The sequence below is a fragment of the Nannobrachium achirus genome (assembly GCF_963921795.1).
Source record: "Nannobrachium achirus genome assembly, chromosome: 12".
In the NCBI taxonomy this organism is placed as follows: Eukaryota; Metazoa; Chordata; class Actinopteri; order Myctophiformes; family Myctophidae; genus Nannobrachium; species Nannobrachium achirus.
The window spans coordinates 64,557,030-64,577,029 of NC_137832.1; the positions used below are offsets into that span (position 1 = coordinate 64,557,030).

Consider the following 20,000-nt stretch of genomic DNA (forward strand, 5'->3'; position numbering starts at 1 on the left):
GGTCTCCCTCTGAGTGGCTTTGTGTGTCCTGTCTCACCAGTGAGAAATGTCCCGTTGAGTTCGAACAGTACCTTTTATGACCACACATGTTAAGGGAGGGGCGCTGTTTTCAGGCCAGGCACACACACGCACACACACACACACAGGGGGGAACACATAGAATCAAAAACATAGATCTGGAAGTGCTCAATTTCACGGCTCCACTTCGAACGAAGGTTTGATTTTTAAAATGATTAATGCAAAACGAACGGTTTTGGACATACAACAAGCCTTGATAAACTGACAATAAGAGCAGTACATGAACAACATGCCTCTGTTCTATTCTTTGAAAACAGTAACAACCATGTTTCAGCCCCACCGGTCAGAACTCAGCTCACATTGTTTTTATGTTTCAGCCCCACCAGTCAGAACTCAGCTCACATTGTTTTTATGTTTCAGCCCCACCAGTCAGAACTCAGCTCACATTGTTTTTATGTTTCAGCCCCACCAGTCAGAACTCAGCTCACATTGTTTTTATGTTTCAGCCCCACCAGTCAGAACTCAGCTCACATTGTTTTTATGTTTCAGCCCCACCAGTCAGAACTCAGCTCACATTGTTTTTATGTTTCAGCCCCACCAGTCAGAACTCAGCTCACATTGTTTTTATGTTTCAGCCCCACCAGTCAGAACTCAGCTCACATTGTTTTTATGTTTCAGCCCCACCAGTCAGAACTCAGCTCACATTGTTTTTATGTTTCAGCCCCACCAGTCAGAACTCAGCTCACATTGTTTTTATGTTTCAGCCCCACCGGTCAGAACTCAGCTCACATTGTTTTTTACTTCCCATTAGACTCTGGACGTGCTGAGAGAAAGTCAATACTCTGATATATATACAGCCCTGTGAAACGCTGCGAACTCTGCCAAAATAATGTTTGCCAACGAGCGAGGAAAGAGCGCCTGGAACTTGCGAACGCATGCGTGCGTGCATGCGTGCGTGCATGCGCATGTGTGTCAAGGGTGGATTGGGCATCTGGCATACTGGGCATATGCCCGGTTCGGTCGACTATACAAGTGTTTTTTTTCTTTTCGGATAGTTATAGTCATTTTTGGTCTGGACGGCCACTAAGGGCCAATCCTTCAGTAGCACCGCCCCACAGAGCAGAAAGACATCACATGATTGGCCCACTGGCTTGTCTATCATCTTAACACCTGTGCAGTCAAATATCCGTACCTATTGAATTAATCCCTCTGTGTTAACAGGATGTGATAAAAGATGATGAAAGATTATCTGGCTGACTGGGACTACCTAAAAAAGATGATAAAATCATATTTGGCTGGGAATGAGAACTGGCCTAGCGTCCCACTGGGAGGAGACCCCGTGGCAGACCAAAGACCAGATGGAGGGATTATATCTCCAAACTGGCTTGGGAACGCCTCGGTATACTCCCTGAGGGAGTGGAGGAAGTTGCTCGGGATAAGGAAATCTGGAAGTCTCAGTTGGAACTGTTACCCCCGCGACCCGATTCCGGATAAGCGGTTGAAGATGGATGGATGGATGGATGGCCCAATCACAGGCTACTGTGGCCCAAGGATTCCCACCCAAAAATTTAACCCTCAGTGCGCCTCGCACCGAGGTGCGTTGTGTGCTTGTAGATCTGCTATTTTCACTAGTTTTGTGCGACAGTCTTGTATGGTGAAGAAGGGCTTTACTTTACGAGAAAACATAAAAATGTTAAACTTGGAGAGATAGGAGGTTTCTGCCCGACAGTGACCATATGCGCTGCACTGATACAGTTAAGAGACAGAGTACTATATCGGCTGCATCTTTCCAAAGCCAAACTTGCAGGAATCTCTCCAGTTTTGAGTCTGTTTCTTTGACACTGTTTCTAGGGCAGGGGTTTTCAAAGTGGTTGACGGGGCACCTTGGGGTGCCGTGACGGCAGTCCAGGGTGCCGCAAGATAATTTGATAATAGTTGGAATTTATTTGGACACTTAAAAAATGTATTTAGTATCATTTTAAACTCAGTTCTAAGCAAAATGTCTATTATCTCAACGTTTTCCTTGCAACATAATCGCTAAAATATGCTATAAATATAAGGCGCTGGGAGTGAAAATTATGAATATAATGTACTGTATGTAGGGGTGGCTTGAGCCCAAAACGTTTAGGAACCCCAGTTTCTAGGGCACTATGGATGCCTACGATTTGGTGTCTTTGTTGCATTCTGATACGGACGGTGCGAGGCCCCCGTGCTCACCCACAGAATGTTGTCGGTTTCTCATCACCGCTGGCCGGGAGCCTAATCTGATTTAACACCTCCATCCATCCACATAAGCAGTGGATTATAGAAGGATGCAACACCTCCATCCATCCACATAAGCAGTGGATTATAGACGTGATGCAGAATATCAAAGTGGAGAAAATCTAAGACTGGAGGAGAGGCGCAAAGGAGAAGACAGAAGGATGAGACGTGTGGGTGAAAGTTTTTTTAGAAAGAGTTTGTGTGAGAAAACAACCCATAAAGCAACAACCCATAAAGCCTTAACGACCAGCTGATAATTAGAGGCTCTGATGTTCCCTGGTTCTGTAGGAGAGTGACTCATTCAGCGTGGACACACTCACCTGCTGTTGCTGTTCTGAGGCCAACATGAACCCACATACTGTACATACTGTACTTACTGTACACAACCACGGAAAGACAACTTTATTCTTGGTCGTAAAACAGCCGATCTACAAGCTGACAATGTGTCGCTGTGCAACATTTGACCATCCATCCATCTTCAACCGCTTATCCGGAATCGGGTCGCAAGGATAACGGTTCCAACTGAGACATCTAGATTTCCTTATCTCAAGCAACTTCCTCCCCTCCCTCAGGGAGTATACCGAGGCGTTCCCAAGCCAGTTTGGAGATATAATCCTTCCATCTGGTCTTAGGTCTGCCACGGGGTCTCCTCCCAGTGGGACGTGCATCGAGGACCTTCCTAGGAAGGCGCTCGGGGGGCATCCGTACTAGATGCCCCAACCACCTAAGCTGACTCCTTTCCAAGTGTAGGAGCAGCGGTTCTACTCCAAGTCCCTCTCGGGTGACTGAACTTCTCACCCTATCTCTAAGGGAGATACCAGCCACCCTTCTGAGGAAACCCATTTCGTCCGCTTGCACCCGCGACCTTATACTTTGGGTCATGACCCACACTTCATGACCATAGGTGAGAGTAGGAACGAAGATTGCTCGGTAGACTAAATAATTATAATTTCACTATAAATATTAATATTTATAATTATAACGTGAATGAGATGGCTGCCATCAGTCAGTTTTAGCTTCACCTTTTTTTTATTGATTAATTAGACAAAAATGGATAACAGTACAAATATAGTCAATACAATTGGCAGACCAAAGACCAGATGGAGGGATTATATCTCCAAACTGGCTTGGGAACGCCTCGGTATACTCCCTGTAGTCCGGGAGCCGTGGGGGTGAACGTGGATTCGCCTGTAAAAGTTTTTTTCTCAACTGATTCTTGTAGCTTGGGGTCACCTCTTAAGGATTCAAGATGATGACCAGTGATATCCATTGAGCATTTTTTATTATTAACCCCTTAATGCCTGAAAGAAATCCACCCAGGAGGAAAATACCCAGAAAAAGATTTTTTTTCTGGGTATTTAAGGAGGATCTGAGGGGTCTAACTAGGGGTTTGTCATTATGCTGAATCCATTGCAGGCATTTGTTTTGCACAAAAAACATTCCGTGGGCTAGAAATGGCCTCAGAAAACAATACACATATGGGTGAGTATTCATGTTAGTCGGAGGCCTTAGGGTTTTTTTTCTCGTGCTAATCAGTCTAAAAGTGCAACATTTTGCACAGATGTAGCTCAGGGCATGCTCTAATGATTTAGCTAGGGCGCCCGAGTCTGCGACATTCGGGGTCGCCACAGCGGCCAAATCAAGTTGGGCTCCCATCGACTTTAGTGATGAAAAGTGATGAGTCAGAGTTTTGTGGGTGCTGTGGTGACCCCGAAGGTCGCCGACTCGGGCGCCCTAGCTAAATCATTAGAGCATGCCCTGAGCTACATCTGTGCAAAATTTGGCACTTTTAGACTGATTAGCACGAGAAAAAAAACCCTAAGGCCTCCGACTAACATGAATACTCACCCATACGTGTATTGTTTTCTGAGGCCATTTCTAGCCCACGGAATGTTTTTTGTGCAAAACAAATGCCTGCAATGGATTCAGCATCATGACAAACCCCTAGTTAGACCCCTCAGATCCTCCTTAAATACCCAGAAAAAAAATCTTTTTCTGGGTATTTTCCTCTTGGGTGGATTTCTTGTGTTTCAGGCATTAAGGGGTTAATAATAAAAAATGCTCAATGGATATCACTGGTCATCATCTTGAATCCTTAAGAGGTGACCCCAAGCTACAAGAATCAGTTGAGAAAAAAACTTTTACAGGCGAATCCACGTTCAGCCAAAAATCACCATTTGGCTCCCGGACTACTGAGGGAGTTGAGGAAGTTGCTCGGGATAAGGAAATCTGGAGGTCTCAGTTGGAACTGTTACCCCCGCGACCCGATTCCGGATAAGCGGTTGAAGATGGATGGATGGACAATTGAAATGTAGTACAGTACAAGTACAGTTAAACACCCTGTCTAAAAGGAACATCCCAAATAAGTCCTTTTACAGTCTTTTTTTACGTTGGAAGCCCTCTGTATTTAATTCATGGACATAATAAATAGCAGAGATGTCAGGTGCCCTCCCACCTTGTTAACCTTGTCTGCAACTTTACAGCTGCAGACGACCAGAAAGCATGCTAAGTTCTATGTACCAGCTACATGTCTACATATGTTCTATGTACCAGCTACATGTCTACATATGTTCTATGTACCAGCTACATGTCTACATATGTTCTATGTACCAGCTACATGTCTACATATGTTCTATGTACCAGCTACATGTCTATGTTCTATGTACCAGCTACATGTCTGGTTAAGTTCTATGTACCAGCTACATGTCTGGTTAAGTTCTATGTACCAGCTACATGTCTGGTTAAGTTCTATGTACCAGCTACATGTCTGGTTAAGTTCTATGTACCAGCTACATGTCTGGTTAAGTTCTATGTACCAGCTACATGTCTGGTTAAGTTCTATGTACCAGCTACATGTCTGGTTAAGTTCTATGTACCAGCTACATGTCTGGTTAAGTTCTATGTACTAGCTACATGTCTGGTTAAGTTCTATGTACCAGCTACATGTCTGGTTAAGTTATATGTACCAGCTACATGTCTGGTTAAGTTCTATGTACCAGCTACATGTCTGGTTAAGTTCTATGTACCAGCTACATGTCTGGTTAAGTTCTATGTACCAGCTACATGTCAGGTGTTAAATGGCACAAGGGACCCCCACAAAAAGATGTGAGGTTTGAGCACCTGCCCACTCAGTGCTCCCTGCACTGAATGTAAACTGGTTGTCCACACCAAGAACAAACTATAAAAATGAAAGAACTATTAAACGCACAGTGCACAACATCCTTGGCAACAAAGTGAACTGATACTTCCTGAAGACAAATTGTTATACTTCATTATGTGACACCACTTAACTGAAAATAACACCGTTTCAAACTTTTCTTTACTTAAAAGTATTCCTTCTGGCCAGGAAGTTGGTACAAATACCACATTTTCTCTCTTTATGTTAAATCAATTCCTTTTAGGCGAGGAACGCAGTGGTATGAGGAAGTCTATGCACTGGGGAGCGTTTAGTGGTTGGACTTAATCTGACAAACCAACCACCGTGACCTCGTCTCAACCTCTGTCTGCTTCAAACCTGTGTGTGTGTGTGTGTGTGTGTGTGTGTGTGTGTGTGTGTGTGTGTGTGTGTGTGTGTGTGTGTGTGTGTGTGTGCGTGTGTGCGTGTGCGTGTGCGTGTGCGTGCGCATGTGTGTACGTGCGTGTGTGTGTGTGTGTGTTTGTTTTGCGGTCTTGCCAGCCCGGCAGGGTGGTGTCAGGTAGCTGAAAAACAGGCAGGGAGGCACAGAAAAAAAAAAACCTGACAATTACGCTGTCAAAAAATAATTGAACTCCATAAACTGGATTTAACAGTGTAACTGCAAGCAGTGTGGTAGGGATACTTTTACATGCAAGTACTTGAGTACTTCTTCCATCACTGCGCGCACGCACACACACACACACACACACACATGCACGCACACGCGCGAGCACGTGCGCGCACACACACGCACACACTCTGAGCTTCAGTGCTGGGCCCACACACAGCGCTGCAGTGGGCACACACTGTGGCCCAGGGCGCAGCCAGACGGTCACGGGACTGGCACTAATGCAGGCTTTGCGTTGTCATTGGAGGGCCTTGACATCGCAGCACCAATCTAAGCCTGCAGGATTCCCACCAATGGCCATGGATTAACGGGCCACCCATGACACTGATGCATGGGGGCGGGGCCAGAGCAGAGTGGCCTGCATGGGACTGCGGGGGTGTACGGGCCCTCTGCGAGGGTCTACGGGCCCTCTGGGATGGGCAGGGGATGTTAGAGACATTTCCAAAAGGGGCTTTTCGTGAAAATATCGAAAATAGCAGACCTCCAAACTCACAACGTGTCGCAGTTTGGAGGTCGGCTATTAGGAGAGTTTGGACAAGGCAATTCTCTTGAATGCTGCCTTCGGGTATGACATGGAAAGAGGGGACATTTGCATTTCTTTCACCAAGAGTTTCACAATGCGCCACGATGCAACGTGCAGTGAGCTTGTAGATCTGCTATTTTAGAAATATTTTGAATACATTAATACCTTTGAAAACTTGGGACGTTCTGCATTACTTTCTACTTTTGTGCTCCAAGTACATTTTGGTACCAATGCTTTTGTACTTTTGAATTCTGTACTTTAATTTGCAACAGAGTACTTTTACGTTGCGGCATTGATACTTTTACTGAAGTAAAGAAATGGAGTACTTTTTTCCACTACTGATATTTGGCCACGGACCCCCCGCCTCTGGAATGCTGTGTGCCGGCCAGGGACCCCCAGAAGAGCTAGAAGACTCGTATTAAACAATATTCAAAATTATTCAAAATGTTCCAAACATTGTAGGTCATAGATTATCCCCCCTCAGTGACTTTTGACCAAACATTTTTATAAAAGATTATGTGTGTGTGTGTGTGTGCGTGCGCGTGCGTGTGCGTGCGCACATGTCGGCGTGTGAGTGTGTGTGTGTGCGTGCACGTGTGCTAGGTTACATAAGACACAGGTCAGGACTGGAGTGACAGGAGGGAGGAGGGTTTGGAAAGAAGAGTTTGGCTGCGTTGTAAAAATAGCCTGGCAGCCGTGGGCCGCTGGAGAGGATTAGATGTGTGTTGTAAACAACTGCTACGGAACACACACACGCACGCACACACACACACACACACACACACACACACACACACACACACACACACACACACACACACACACACACACACACACACACACACACACACACACACACACACACACACACACACACACACACACACACACACACACAGCCCACCCAACCCCCCCCTCCCCCCCCCCCCCATACTAAATGACAGGGAGTGTGTTTTTGGCGGGGACATCAGGGACATTACATTGTACACACAGTGTCTGTCCGTCATTCTCTGTTATGTGAAACACAGTGGGTACCAGGGAGCAATGGTGTAAAACAAAGTGCAATTACTTTCTGTAATAAGTTCTGTACTTCTAGGATTACGTCACCATTTTTCAACCTATCTTCATATAATAGGTCCTCACTAATGTTCATAATAAAATTGCAAAAACTAAATCTACTCGTCCAAGTCTCTTAGGAGGGAAGTTCAGACATCCATAGTCTTATGACATCAATGATGGGGAATCCAAGCTAATAGAAAATTAGAAAATATTGTTTACAAAAAAAATCTGTCAAACGATGATGTCACAAGCACCGTTGTGAGCATGTGGATCGGCTATTTTCACAATTTCTGCCTCTATATATTTGACAATTTGGCCAATGTTTAATTTGTCATTTTAGAGGTATTAAAAAGTCCTTAAATTGTCACTTTAGAAATGTGTAGATTCCCGGTTGCACATTAAGTTAATCATCTGGGGACCGCCCTAAATTATTTGGGGACCACCCTGGGGGTCCCGACCCACAGGTTGAGAACCACTGAGGTAGAGTGTTGTTATGGTTAACGTGTGTGTGTGTGTGTGTGGTGTGTGGTGTGTGGTGTGTGGTGTGGTGTGGTGTGGTGTGGTGTGGCGTGGCGTGGCGTGTGTGTGTGTGTGTGTGTGTGTGTGTGTGTGTGTGTGTGTGTGTGTACCTGTGCTGTTGGCGCGGCCACGGTAGATGTGTGTGTGTGTGTGTGTGTGTGTGTGTGTGTGTGTGTGTGTGTGTGTGTGTGTGTGTGGAGGTACCTGTGCTGTTGGCGCGGCCACGGTAGATGTGTGTGTGTGTGTGTGTGTGTGTGTGTGTGTGTGTGTGTGTGTGTGTGTGTGTGTGTGTGTGTGTGTGTGTGGAGGTACCTGTGCTGTTGGCGCGGCCACGGTAGATGTGTGTGTGTGTGTGTGTGTGTGTGTGTGTGTGTGTGTGTGTGTGTGTGTGTGTGTGTGTGTGTGTGTGTGTGTGTGGAGGTACCTGTGCTGTTGGCGCGGCCACGGTAGATGTCATCGTAACATTTCCACTGCTGGGTGACCTGGTAAGCGTGGATGAAGACCACCAGGACCCCCACCAGGCAGATCAGAGGAACCAGCACCGCCGTGCACAGAGCAGCGTAGATGTTGGGGATGAAACACCTGGGGGGAGAGACAGAGTTTTCTTAGCTTTATGTCGATAGCAATGGCGCTCAGTCGGTTCTAGGGTGTCTAACTGTCTATCAAGCAGACCCTCTCCAGACCATGGATGCATTCAAGTTCAGGAGAGTTTGGACAAGGCAATTCTCTTGAATGCTGCCTTCAGGTATGGCATGGAAAGAGGGGGCATTTGCATTTCTTTCACCATAATAAAAACTGCATTCATGGTCTGGAGAGCCCCCCCACCCCCCCCCCCCCCCCCCCCCCCAGCCCTTTCTTGTCTCCCTCCAGTGTATGAATTAAGCGAGAGGCCTTGACAACAGTAACCGTGGAAGAAAACAGTAGTGAAGAGATTACGGTTGAGTGGGAGAAAAAAGGAAGGGTTGAGAAATAGGAGGATAAAGTTGTTTAAAAGAACCGAAACGAATGACGTAACCCTGCAGCCTGCACGCTCCCGGGCACAGCCCCACAAACGCTAAACCGCGTGTGCGTGTGTGCGTGCGTGCGTGCGTGCGTGCGGCTGGGAAGGCGTTCAGAGAACGTATTACAGGTCTCTATAAGTGTGTATTCCAGTCTAAGACCTCCCTGCTCCAAACGTCCAATAACAGGATCATGCTAGCTGATACCCTTCAGCCTTCCTTAAAACCTCTCCACCCGCTTAGAAAAAACACAGCCTTTTCTTCCCCTGCACTTCCCCTTTCCCCGCCGAGAGGAAAAACATGTTCTTATAAGACTGAACAACCAGGTCAGCCTGGTGGGGGGGTCGGGGGGGTCGGGGGGGGGGGGGGGGGGGGAGTGAGGGGTCAAGCCCCCAAAGGCGCTTAAAATTGTTTTTCCCTTTCCTTTTCTGGAGAACAACAGGACAAACAAACACACAGAGCTGGCAGTGAGAGGTGGACTGGTTATGTGACTGTACCACGGCTATGCTGAGTGGGACGCTTTAAACGGTCCCGTCCCCCCCTGCGAGACCTGCATAACACGCTGCAGCTTCTGCTGGCCCCTCCAGACAAAGAGAATCGGGGCAGGATGAATTCGTATTGTAGTAAAATACTGTGCCCTAAGGGGTGTGAATACCGCGTACGCGTGTGTGTGTGTGTGTGTGTGTGTGTGTGTGTGTGTGTGTGTGTGTGTGTGCGCGCGTGCGTACATGTGCGTGTGGACAGGGGTGTCGCACCAAGTTCTGGGCCCTGGGTAATTTAACTATTGAAAAAGATATTCAAGCTCGCAGCACGGCACCGAGTGCCGCGCTGCGAGCTTGTAGATCTGCTATTTTAAAAAATTGTGAACATTTGTGCAAATATGTTTCTATGTCAGTTGTGCTCAAAGATTTTCATGTGAAGGACACCCAAAATGATATGTATTTGGCCATGGACCCACATCTCAAAATATTTAGTTCCAGGGACCCCCCCAGAAGCAAAATTAGAGTTACAAATGTTCGCTTGAAAAATACATATATTCAAAGATTTGCACACTTTTTCCACGACTTTTCAAAAATAAGTCTCGCTGTGAGCTTGTATATCTGCTATTTTTCAATAGCTAAAAGTATATAAATAATGAAGGCCCCTCCACCTTGGGCCCTGGTAACTCAGTCCCACTCCCCCGCTCGGTTTGGAGGAGCTGCGTTGTTTCCTTTAGCCATGATTTATGTCCACTGTGTGTCGGATGATTATGTCAGCTGTACTGTATGTGACAATGACCTGCTGAATGGGAACATTGTAACGGTCTGTTCTCCTGTTGTCAGACTGCACTGGCGGTGTTTATTTCCTTTGTACAAAGCATCCATGTACTTCTGTTTATGTGGGCATAAATCAATATTTAAAATGTGAGTGTGCGTGATTTGTTACTCTAACTTTCCCATGTTTGTTCTAAATTTAGGTGGCCCCAGATTCAGACGGAACAGATTCAGGTTAGGGTCAGGATTTAGGATTACACATTCAGAGTTTATCTGTGGATTTATGTCTGACTCATGTTTAGTTGTTTTGCCGGTGTCGTGCAGCGAAAATAGCCGTTCAACAAGCATCGCACTGGCACACATTGTGGGTCTTGTAGATTATGCATACCGGCGTAGACTAGATTGTAATGTAGGCCTATATTCTATAAACCGGCTGTTTATGGCTGTAGGATTAGGGTTGAAAGTGGCAAACAACCGCAAAAACTGTAACATGTTGATGTCCTCAGTAGCATAGTTTCACAGACGTGTGTGTGTGTGTGTGTGTGTGTGTGTGTGTGTGTGTGTGTGTGTGTGTGTGTGTGTGTGTGTGTGTGTGTGTGTGTGTGTGTGTGTGTGTGTGTGTGTGTGTGTGTGTGTGTGTGTTTGTGTGTGTGTGCATGTGCATGTGCGTGTGTGTGTGTGCGTGCGAGGCTGTGTGGATACAGTATGTTCCTGACGTGTGCCAAACATGTGTAAGTGGATATGGGCGTGCATGTTCTCATGTTCTCAACCACTTAAGCCCATGCTTTGCTGTACTGTACTTTGACCAGCCATGGTGTCACAAAAAAAAAAAATATATATATATATATATATATATATAAATACAGTATAATACGGTGTGGTTTTTTTTTTGCACATAATCTCAAATACATACATTTGGGCGTCCTTGACATGAAAAAGTTTGTGGTTTGTGGTTGAGAGTTCATTGGAGTCTTTCAAATGTTTAGTGTTTTACATTCTGTATAGAGACTGATGATAAGAGTCGAGGCGTTACATTTCTACATAGAACACGGTTGTTTACGGTATCGTTTGTTTACTATTGAGAGAGAAAACAATGTTGCACATTAAGTGGTTCTCAACCTTTTCAGGCAGCAACCCCAAAAATGATCATATTTTAACTGGGGACCCCCCCCCCACCCTGACGAGCACTAAGAGTTGAAGCATTACATTTTGTATAACACGGTTCTATTGTGGAAATAGCAGATTTACATGTTCACAACGCCTTGCGTTACAATTGCTGGCTTTAATATTTCACAATTTGGCCAATGTTTAATTTGTAATTTTAGAGGTATTAAAAAGTCCTTAAATTGTCACTTTAGAAATGTGCAGATACCCTCTATGCACTTAAACTTTATGTTGGTTTGTTTACTGTTGAGTGAGGAAAACAATGTTTCACATTAAGTTAATCATCATGGGACCCCCCAAAATAATTTGGGGACCCCGCTGAGGGTCCCGACCCACAGGTTGAGAACCACTGAGCTAGACGACCATTTCTATGCATTTGTGTGTGTTTTCCTTGCCTACTGTAAAGTCAAATAGACAAATTGTAATTGTAATCTATGCAGAGTCATTTCATATATTTGTTCTGTGTCTTGAGCTGCTGTTTCAACGTTGAATTGCCTTGTTGTTGAACTGAGCTCCTGTATACTGTAGGCCTGATACACATACAGTACACATACAGTACACATACAGTACACATACAGTACACTGTGCCTTGCCTTGTAACCTGACCCAAAATACCAGCCTACAGTATGTGCATCCATGGGCGCGCACACACACACACACACACACACACACACACACACACACACACACACACACACACACACACACACACACACACACACACACACACACACACACACACACACACACACACAGCATTCCAGTGCCAAATACCAACAGAGCGTGTGTGTATGTGTGTGTGTGTGTGTGTGTGTGTGTGTGTGTGTGTGTGTGTGTGTGTGTGTGTGTGTGTGTGTGTGTGTGTGTGTGTGTGTGTGTGTGTGTGTGTGTCTCAAACACACACACTGTACTACTGTATACATAAATAAATAAATACAGTATGTTCTCTATGAGGGCGATGTGATCCTAGCGTCTGTGCCCATGCTTAGCCATTAGAGGAGAGATACCATAACTGCTGCGCTATACTGTAAATCAGTAGCTCTCAAACTGTTCCAAGTCAAGGACCTCCAAATTGATATATATTTGGCCACGGAACCCCATCTGAAAAGGTTTTGTGCTAGGGACCCCGAGTAGAGAAGACGAGAAAACGCAAAATTATTTCAAAATGTTCAAGCGACTTTTGAATGATTATTCATAAAAATAGCGGATACAAGCTCGCAGCAGGGCATGGAGTGACGCGTCATGAGCTTGTAGATCTGCTATTCTGGACGTCACTGCTATAACTGCTACTGGTTGGCCATGATCAGTACTATGACTGCTACTGGTTGGCCATGATCAGTACTATGACTGCTACTGGTTGGCCATGATCAGTACTATGACTGCTACTGGTTGGCCATGATCAGTACTATGACTGCTACTGGTTGGCCATGATCAGTACTATGACTGCTACTGGTTGGCCATGATCAGTACTATGACTACTACTGGTTGGCCATGATCAGTACTATGACTGCTACTGGTTGGCCATGATCAGTACTATGACTACTACTGGTTGGTCATGATCAGTACTATGACTGCTACTGGTTGGCCATGATCAGTACTATGACTGCTACTGGTTGGCCATGATCAGTACTATGACTACTACTGGTTGGTCATGATCAGTACTATGACTACTACTGGTTGGCCATGATCAGTACTATGACTGCTACTGGTTGGCCATGATCAGTACTATGACTACTACTGGTTGGTCATGATCAGTACTATGACTACTACTGGTTGGCCATGATCAGTACTATGACTACTACTGGTTGGCCATGATCAGTACTATGACTACTACTGGTTGGTCATGATCAGTACTATGACTACTACTGGTTGGTCATGATCAGTACTATGACTACTACTGGTTGGCCATGATCAGTACTATGACTGCTACTGGTTGGCCATGATCAGTACTATGACTACTACTGGTTGGTCATGATCAGTACTATGACTACTACTGGTTGGTCATGATCAGTACTATGACTACTACTGGTTGGCCATGATCAGTACTATGACTGCTACTGGTTGGCCATGATCAGTACTATGACTACTACTGGTTGGTCATGATCAGTACTATGACTACTACTGGTTGGTCATGATCAGTACTATGACTACTACTGGTTGGTCATGATCAGTACTATGACTACTACTGGTTGGCCATGATCAGTACTATGACTGCTACTGGGGGAACTGCATAGGAGTTCTTGGAGCAACAAACCCTAAAGATATTACTGACAACTACTGCCTGCTTCCAATCTAAAAGGAAGAGGTGTGCGTGAGAGAATGCGTGGAACATTACGTTAAATGCTGCTCTGATGCTTAACAGTCATCATAGAATGACGCATCTCATCTGTGCCAAATACTGTATTCAGGCCTGTTTTGTAACTTTGGATTTATTCATTGTGCAACGTTGTTTCCAGTTGAAACCATGACTCAGAATGTGCCTGTGTGTCAACTATAGAGAAACAGTTTGCCATTGTGTAGTGCTGTGTGAGTGTACAGTACAGGACAATGACAATAACTACTATATTGTTGGTTTCAGAGCAGAAACCTCAACATCTCCATATTCTAACTTTCTTTTAAATAAATTACCACCCCTAATTGATCATCACACAAAAACATCTAAAATAGCAGATCCGCAAGTACGAAAAGCGTGAGGTGATGCGGTTTGAGCTGGTCGATCTGCTACGTTTGATGTTTTTTTACTGAAAGTAACAGTTTGGGACATATAGTATGACGTTTCCACCCGAGAGAGACAATATCCTAAATTCCTATTGTACGTATGATGAAGTATAACATTTAAAATATTGGTTGTTGACTGCAACCACGTACTGCGCGTAGTGTCCGAAAGTGTCTTATTTTTGCTGATTAGTTCACGGTTTAGTCTCCAACGTGGAGCCTCTCTATACATAACAGGGAGAAGTGAATGAGTAGTGAATGAATGAATGACTTCAGAAGACCTGGTATTTCTATTATTATTATCTACTATGACTGTCTCTCTCTCTCTCTCTCTCTCTCTCTCTCTCTCTCTCTCTCTCTCTCTCTCTCTCTCTCTCTCTCTCTCTCTCTCTCTCTTCTTAGTCTGTCTCCATGTTTATTTTACGTAACATCTGCATCCTTTTTTTCCCGGTTTTATTTTTACCCTTTCTTTTTGTCTCTTTCCGTTTAAATGATATTCAAGTATTGCTTTCTCCTGTGTTTGTTTCTCCTATAATGTTTAGTGCACTTTGAACAGCCATGCTGTTCTTCCTCCATGTTGCCTCCAGGTCCATCATTAGCCAAAACTGAATGAGGCGTGTTTGTGTGTGTGTGCTTGCGGGTGAGCACGCATGTGTGTGTGTGTGTATGTGTGTGTGTGTGTACTGTACAGTATGTGTGTAGCCTATGTGTGGGAAAATCAACATCCTCAACACAATCTCGGTTTGGTCCAAACACACAGACTATCACAAACACTGGTGTGATGTGACCGAATCCTTTTTCACAAGCTGGGCTTGGCACACCCCGCCATGCGGACATGAACCCCCGCGCCATCGCTTCACATCCAGGAATAATTGCTGTGTGCCGCTAGCCAAAATAAAATGTGCGGTATGTCAAATAAAAGGATTGCATCATGTTGGGCGACAGTGTAAACATGTGGTCATGAGGGTGTTTGTCCTGCTGTGGCCTTGAGGGGAGGAGGAGAAGGAACATGAAAATAGCAGATCTACTATTTACTTTTCTTTTTTCTATAATTTTTATCCCACGATTTTGCAACCCATTTTTCACCCAGTGCTAATTGCCTATGTAATCCTGGGCTCTGCTCTCCCTCTGCCGCGTCTGGGGAGACAACGGAGTGACCTCATGCTTCCTTCTATGCATGAGGAGTCCAAGTTGCTTCTTTTCACCTGACAGGGGGGATTTCCACGGTTTGGACGTAGTGCGTGGAAGGAACACGTTATTCCAACCAGTTCCTTTCCCCTCCATCAGGTGCCCTGGCTGGCCAGGGGGAGGCAGTATAGAGACCAGGATTACTGCATGTTTTTTTTGTGAGGGTATCTACCCTAGGAGACACGGGGAGAACATGCAAACTCCACACAGAAAGGCCCTTTTGCCAACCCCACCTAGGGTGTGACGTGGAGGAGGGAACACGCCCCCCAGTGCCCACAGCGTCCCCTGGTGGGAATCAAACCCAGGACCTTCTAGCTGTGAGGCTACAGCGCTAACCGGCTGCTTTGCTCACGGAGCAGTGAAAAATGCCGCCATTACGGAGCGAGAGGCTCCTCCTCCCCCTCTGTTTTCATCAGTTTTCAGACATAGAAATAGAGAAACTAGATCCAGGCTGAGAAAACCACAGAAGAAGTGATCCCGCCGCCATTATTGTTTATGTGTGCTCCAGATTTGAGACTAGCATTACGGGAGCTGCTGCTACTGTACCTGAATCTGGTGACATGGGGTTTGAATCTGGTGACATGGGGTTTGAATCTGGTGACATGGGGTTTGAATCTGGTGACATGGGGTTTGAATCTGGTGACATGGGGTATGAATCTGGTGACATGGGGTTTGAATCTGGTGACATGAGGTTTGAATCTGGTGACATGGGGTTTGAATCTGGTGACATGGGGTTTGAATCTGGTGACATGGGTTTGAATCTGGTGACATGGGGTATGAATCTGGTGTCATGGGTTTGAATCTGGTGTCATGGGTTTGAATCTGGTGACATGGGGTTTGAATCTGGTGACATGGGTTTGAATCTGGTGACATGTTGTTTGAATCTGGTGACATGGGGTTTGAATCTGGTGACATGGGTTTGAATCTGGTGACATGGGTTTGAATCTGGTGACATGCAGGGTTTGAATCTGGTGGCATGGGTTTGAATCTGGTGACATGGGGTTTGAATCTGGTGACATGGGTTTGAATCTGGTGTCATGGGGTTTGAATCTGGTGACATGGGTTTGAATCTGGTGTCATGGGGTTTGAATCTGGTGTCATGGTGTTTGAATCTGGTGTCATGGGGTTTGAATCTGGTGACATGGGGTTTGAATCTGGTGACATGGGGTTTGAATCTGGTGACATGGGGTTTGAATCTGGTGACATGGGGTTTGAATCTGGTGACATGGGGTTTGAATCTGGTGACATGGGGTTTGAATCTGGTGACATGGGGTTTGAATCTGGTGACATGGGTTTGAATCTGGTGACATGGGGTTTGAATCTGGTGACATGGGTTTGAATCTGGTGACATGGGGTTTGAATCTGGTGACATGGGTTTGAATCTGGTGACATGGGGTTTGAATCTGGTGACATGGGGTTTGAATCTGGTGACATGGGGTTTGAATCTGGTGACATGGGGTTTGAATCTGGTGACATGGGTTTGAATCTGGTGACATGGGGTTTGAATCTGGTGACATGGGTTTGAATCTGGTGACATGGGGTTTGAATCTGGTGACATGGGGTTTGAATCTGGTGACATGGGGTTTGAATCTGGTGACATGGGGTTTGAATCTGGTGACATGGGGTTTGAATCTGGTGACATGGGGTTTGAATCTGGTGACATGGGGTTTGAATCTGGTGACATGGGGTTTGAATCTGGTGACATGGGTTTGAATCTGGTGACATGGGTTTGAATCTGGTGACATGGGTTTGAATCTGGTGACATGGGTTTGAATTAGCCTCAAAACCAGACAAATGTGCCAGAGCGGTTTGAATCACATTTCGCTTCAAATTGGGGAAGGTTCATCACCATTCTTTGATAAATGACGTAATACCATGGGATGCGACACTCGCATGTTCACACTACATTAGGTCTTATTTCATTTTATTTAGATTTCGTCAGTAAAAGGCAACAAAAATGTACAAGAAAACACAAAATTAGCACTTCTACAAATGTCATGTCATGCCAAAAATCTGTGTATTATGTTGAACTCTAAACTCCCAAGCTGGGACTCTGTTGTTCTGAATGGAATGTAACTTTACCTACAGAATCAGTGATTTACTGTACTCTCTCCCCTCTCTGGGTGAGGCTGTATAGAATAACATGGTGTCAGGTTTCAGCCTCTGTGGTATAAATTATGTGCTATTATTTTGACACGTTGACCTCCTGTTGCATAATGCACTGCGTTATGAGTAAACACAGTAAACACAGTCGTTGTTTGACATCCTGTAAATATTCTGTTTGTCTCCCTGTTGCTGATTGCAGTGTGTGTGTGTGTGTGTGTGTGTGTGTGTGTGTGTGTGTGTGTGTGTGTGTGTGTGTGGGTGTGTGTGTGTGTGTGTGTGTGTGTGTGTGTGAGAGAGAGAGAGACATCTGACACTTATAGCACCGCTGCCAAGAGAGAGAGAGACCAGCTCTCAACCATGCATGTCAGCAAGCAGAAAGATGAGTAAGAATGATGGCGATATATAAGACACACGCACAGGCGTGCACGCACAGGCACACGTGCACGCACACGTGCACGCACGCACGCACACACACACACACACACACACACACACACACGGAGGGAGGGAAAGAGGACGGAGACAGACAGACAGACAGACAGACAGACAGACAGACGGGCCATGTGAAAGAAACCCCCGAAAGCAAAGCTTCAAGGGAAGCCAGCCAAGACTCTGTGAAATCCTGGGTGTTCAACGTAACCATTTAGTGTAAAAATTGACCCGCAGAGAGGCGTAAAGTGAACCCTCAGGGTTCTGCAGAGTAGATGAGCCAAACCTCAGACCTCTGCATGTCAGGACACAGAAACACACCGGCTTCACGTTGTTATTGCCAAGCATCGCCAGTCTTACCGCACGCACGCACGTAATTATGCCCACACGTACTGTATGCACGCAGGCATGTATACTGCCCTACAAAGGCAGAGTGCAGTAACTACGTTTTCGAATTTCACCAAAAAATGGGTTTAAAAGTGTTACAGCTGATCAGCCAAATGAGATAAAGATATAAAAGTGATATTACACTGATTGTACATCTGTTCTTGAGGTAATTGTTCATCCCCCAATATCAAGAAGGCTAATTTGACCGTTGGGCGACACAAATAAGTCGGTGTCTCCCAAAACGTAGTTACTGCACTCTGCCTTTGTAGGGCAGTATACTGCATGCACGTACTGTACTACACACCCCAGCACGCACACACACACACACACACACACACACACACACACACACACACACACACACACACACACACACACACACACACACACACACACACACACACACACACACACACACACACACACACACACACACACACACACTAGGAATAAGATGCTGGATAAAGAAACAGGAAAAGGCTAAAGCCTCTCACAAGTAAATCCCTTAATGCACTCTTATTTCTTCTGAATAACTCTGACCTCAACCTTAACCTGGTGTCCCTATGTTGGGGGGAACCTCATATGGCCTAAACAGTTACTTCTCAGGATTCTAATTCCAAAATTGCAGATCTACAAGATCTAAACGCACCGCATCGCAACGTGTTTTGAGCTTGAAGATCGGCTAATTTTGCTACTTTGTGTCACACCGTATTATAATGAAGTATTAATACTAAGCATATTAATTAAGCATTACAAGCGAAAAGATGGAGATAATAGGTAGACATTAACCAGAGCAGAGCAACAGACAGGAAAGTGAGGAGGGGAAAAAAAGTTTCACTTTCCACAACCTGAGCCACAGTTCAATGTACTGAATGAATGGATGGATGGATGGATGGATGAATGGATGGATGGATGGATGAATGAATGAATGAATGAATGAATGGATGAATGGATGGATGGATGGATGGATGGATGGATGGATGGATGGATGGATGAATGAATGAATGAATGAATGAATGAATGAATGGATGAATGGATGGATGGATGGATGGATGGATGGATGGATGAATGAATGAATGAATGAATGAATGAATGAATGAATGAATGAATGAATGAACGAACGAACAGGGACATTTCCAGGTGAAACAGCCTGCTGGTCTGAGTAACGAATGGAGGACGGCAAGAATTGTTTTTGACTGATTAACACAGGATTCAAACCGATAAGGCCTGTGTGAGAGTGTGTGTTCCATCGCTCCCTCGCTTTGTGCATTCATCTCAGAACTTTCATCTGTTAGCCAGAGGGTCGGTCTCTCTGTCTCTGTCTCTCTTTCTCTCTCTCTCTCTCTCCCTCTCCATAAAAATGTCCACCCCTGTGGGAAACACGACAGCTGATGTGAGAACGTGACGCGGGGCACGGCTGTGTCCGCACGAGATGAGAAAATCATAAGATCACCTGTTTGAGAGAGAGAGAGGGGGGGGGGGGGGGAGAGAGTGAGAGAGAGGAGGGGAGAGAGAGAGAATAGCAGAGAGAGAGAAGGTTAGAGGGAGGATGGAGAGGTGGAGAGAAAGTGTGAGA

General features: G+C 45.4%; 1 protein-coding gene across 1 annotated transcript in view; it reads right to left on the reverse strand.

The window, feature by feature from the left end:
- adgrv1 (adhesion G protein-coupled receptor V1) overlaps positions 1–20,000 on the reverse strand; it is a gene marked incomplete at both ends in the record, with an annotated part of 385,866 nt that overhangs the window by 60,656 nt on the left and 305,210 nt on the right. Inside the window, one exon of the mRNA XM_080738840.1 lies at positions 8,609–8,766. Coding sequence (XP_080594966.1) covers positions 8,609–8,766 — 158 coding nt within the window. The remainder of the gene's footprint in view (positions 1–8,608; positions 8,767–20,000) is intronic.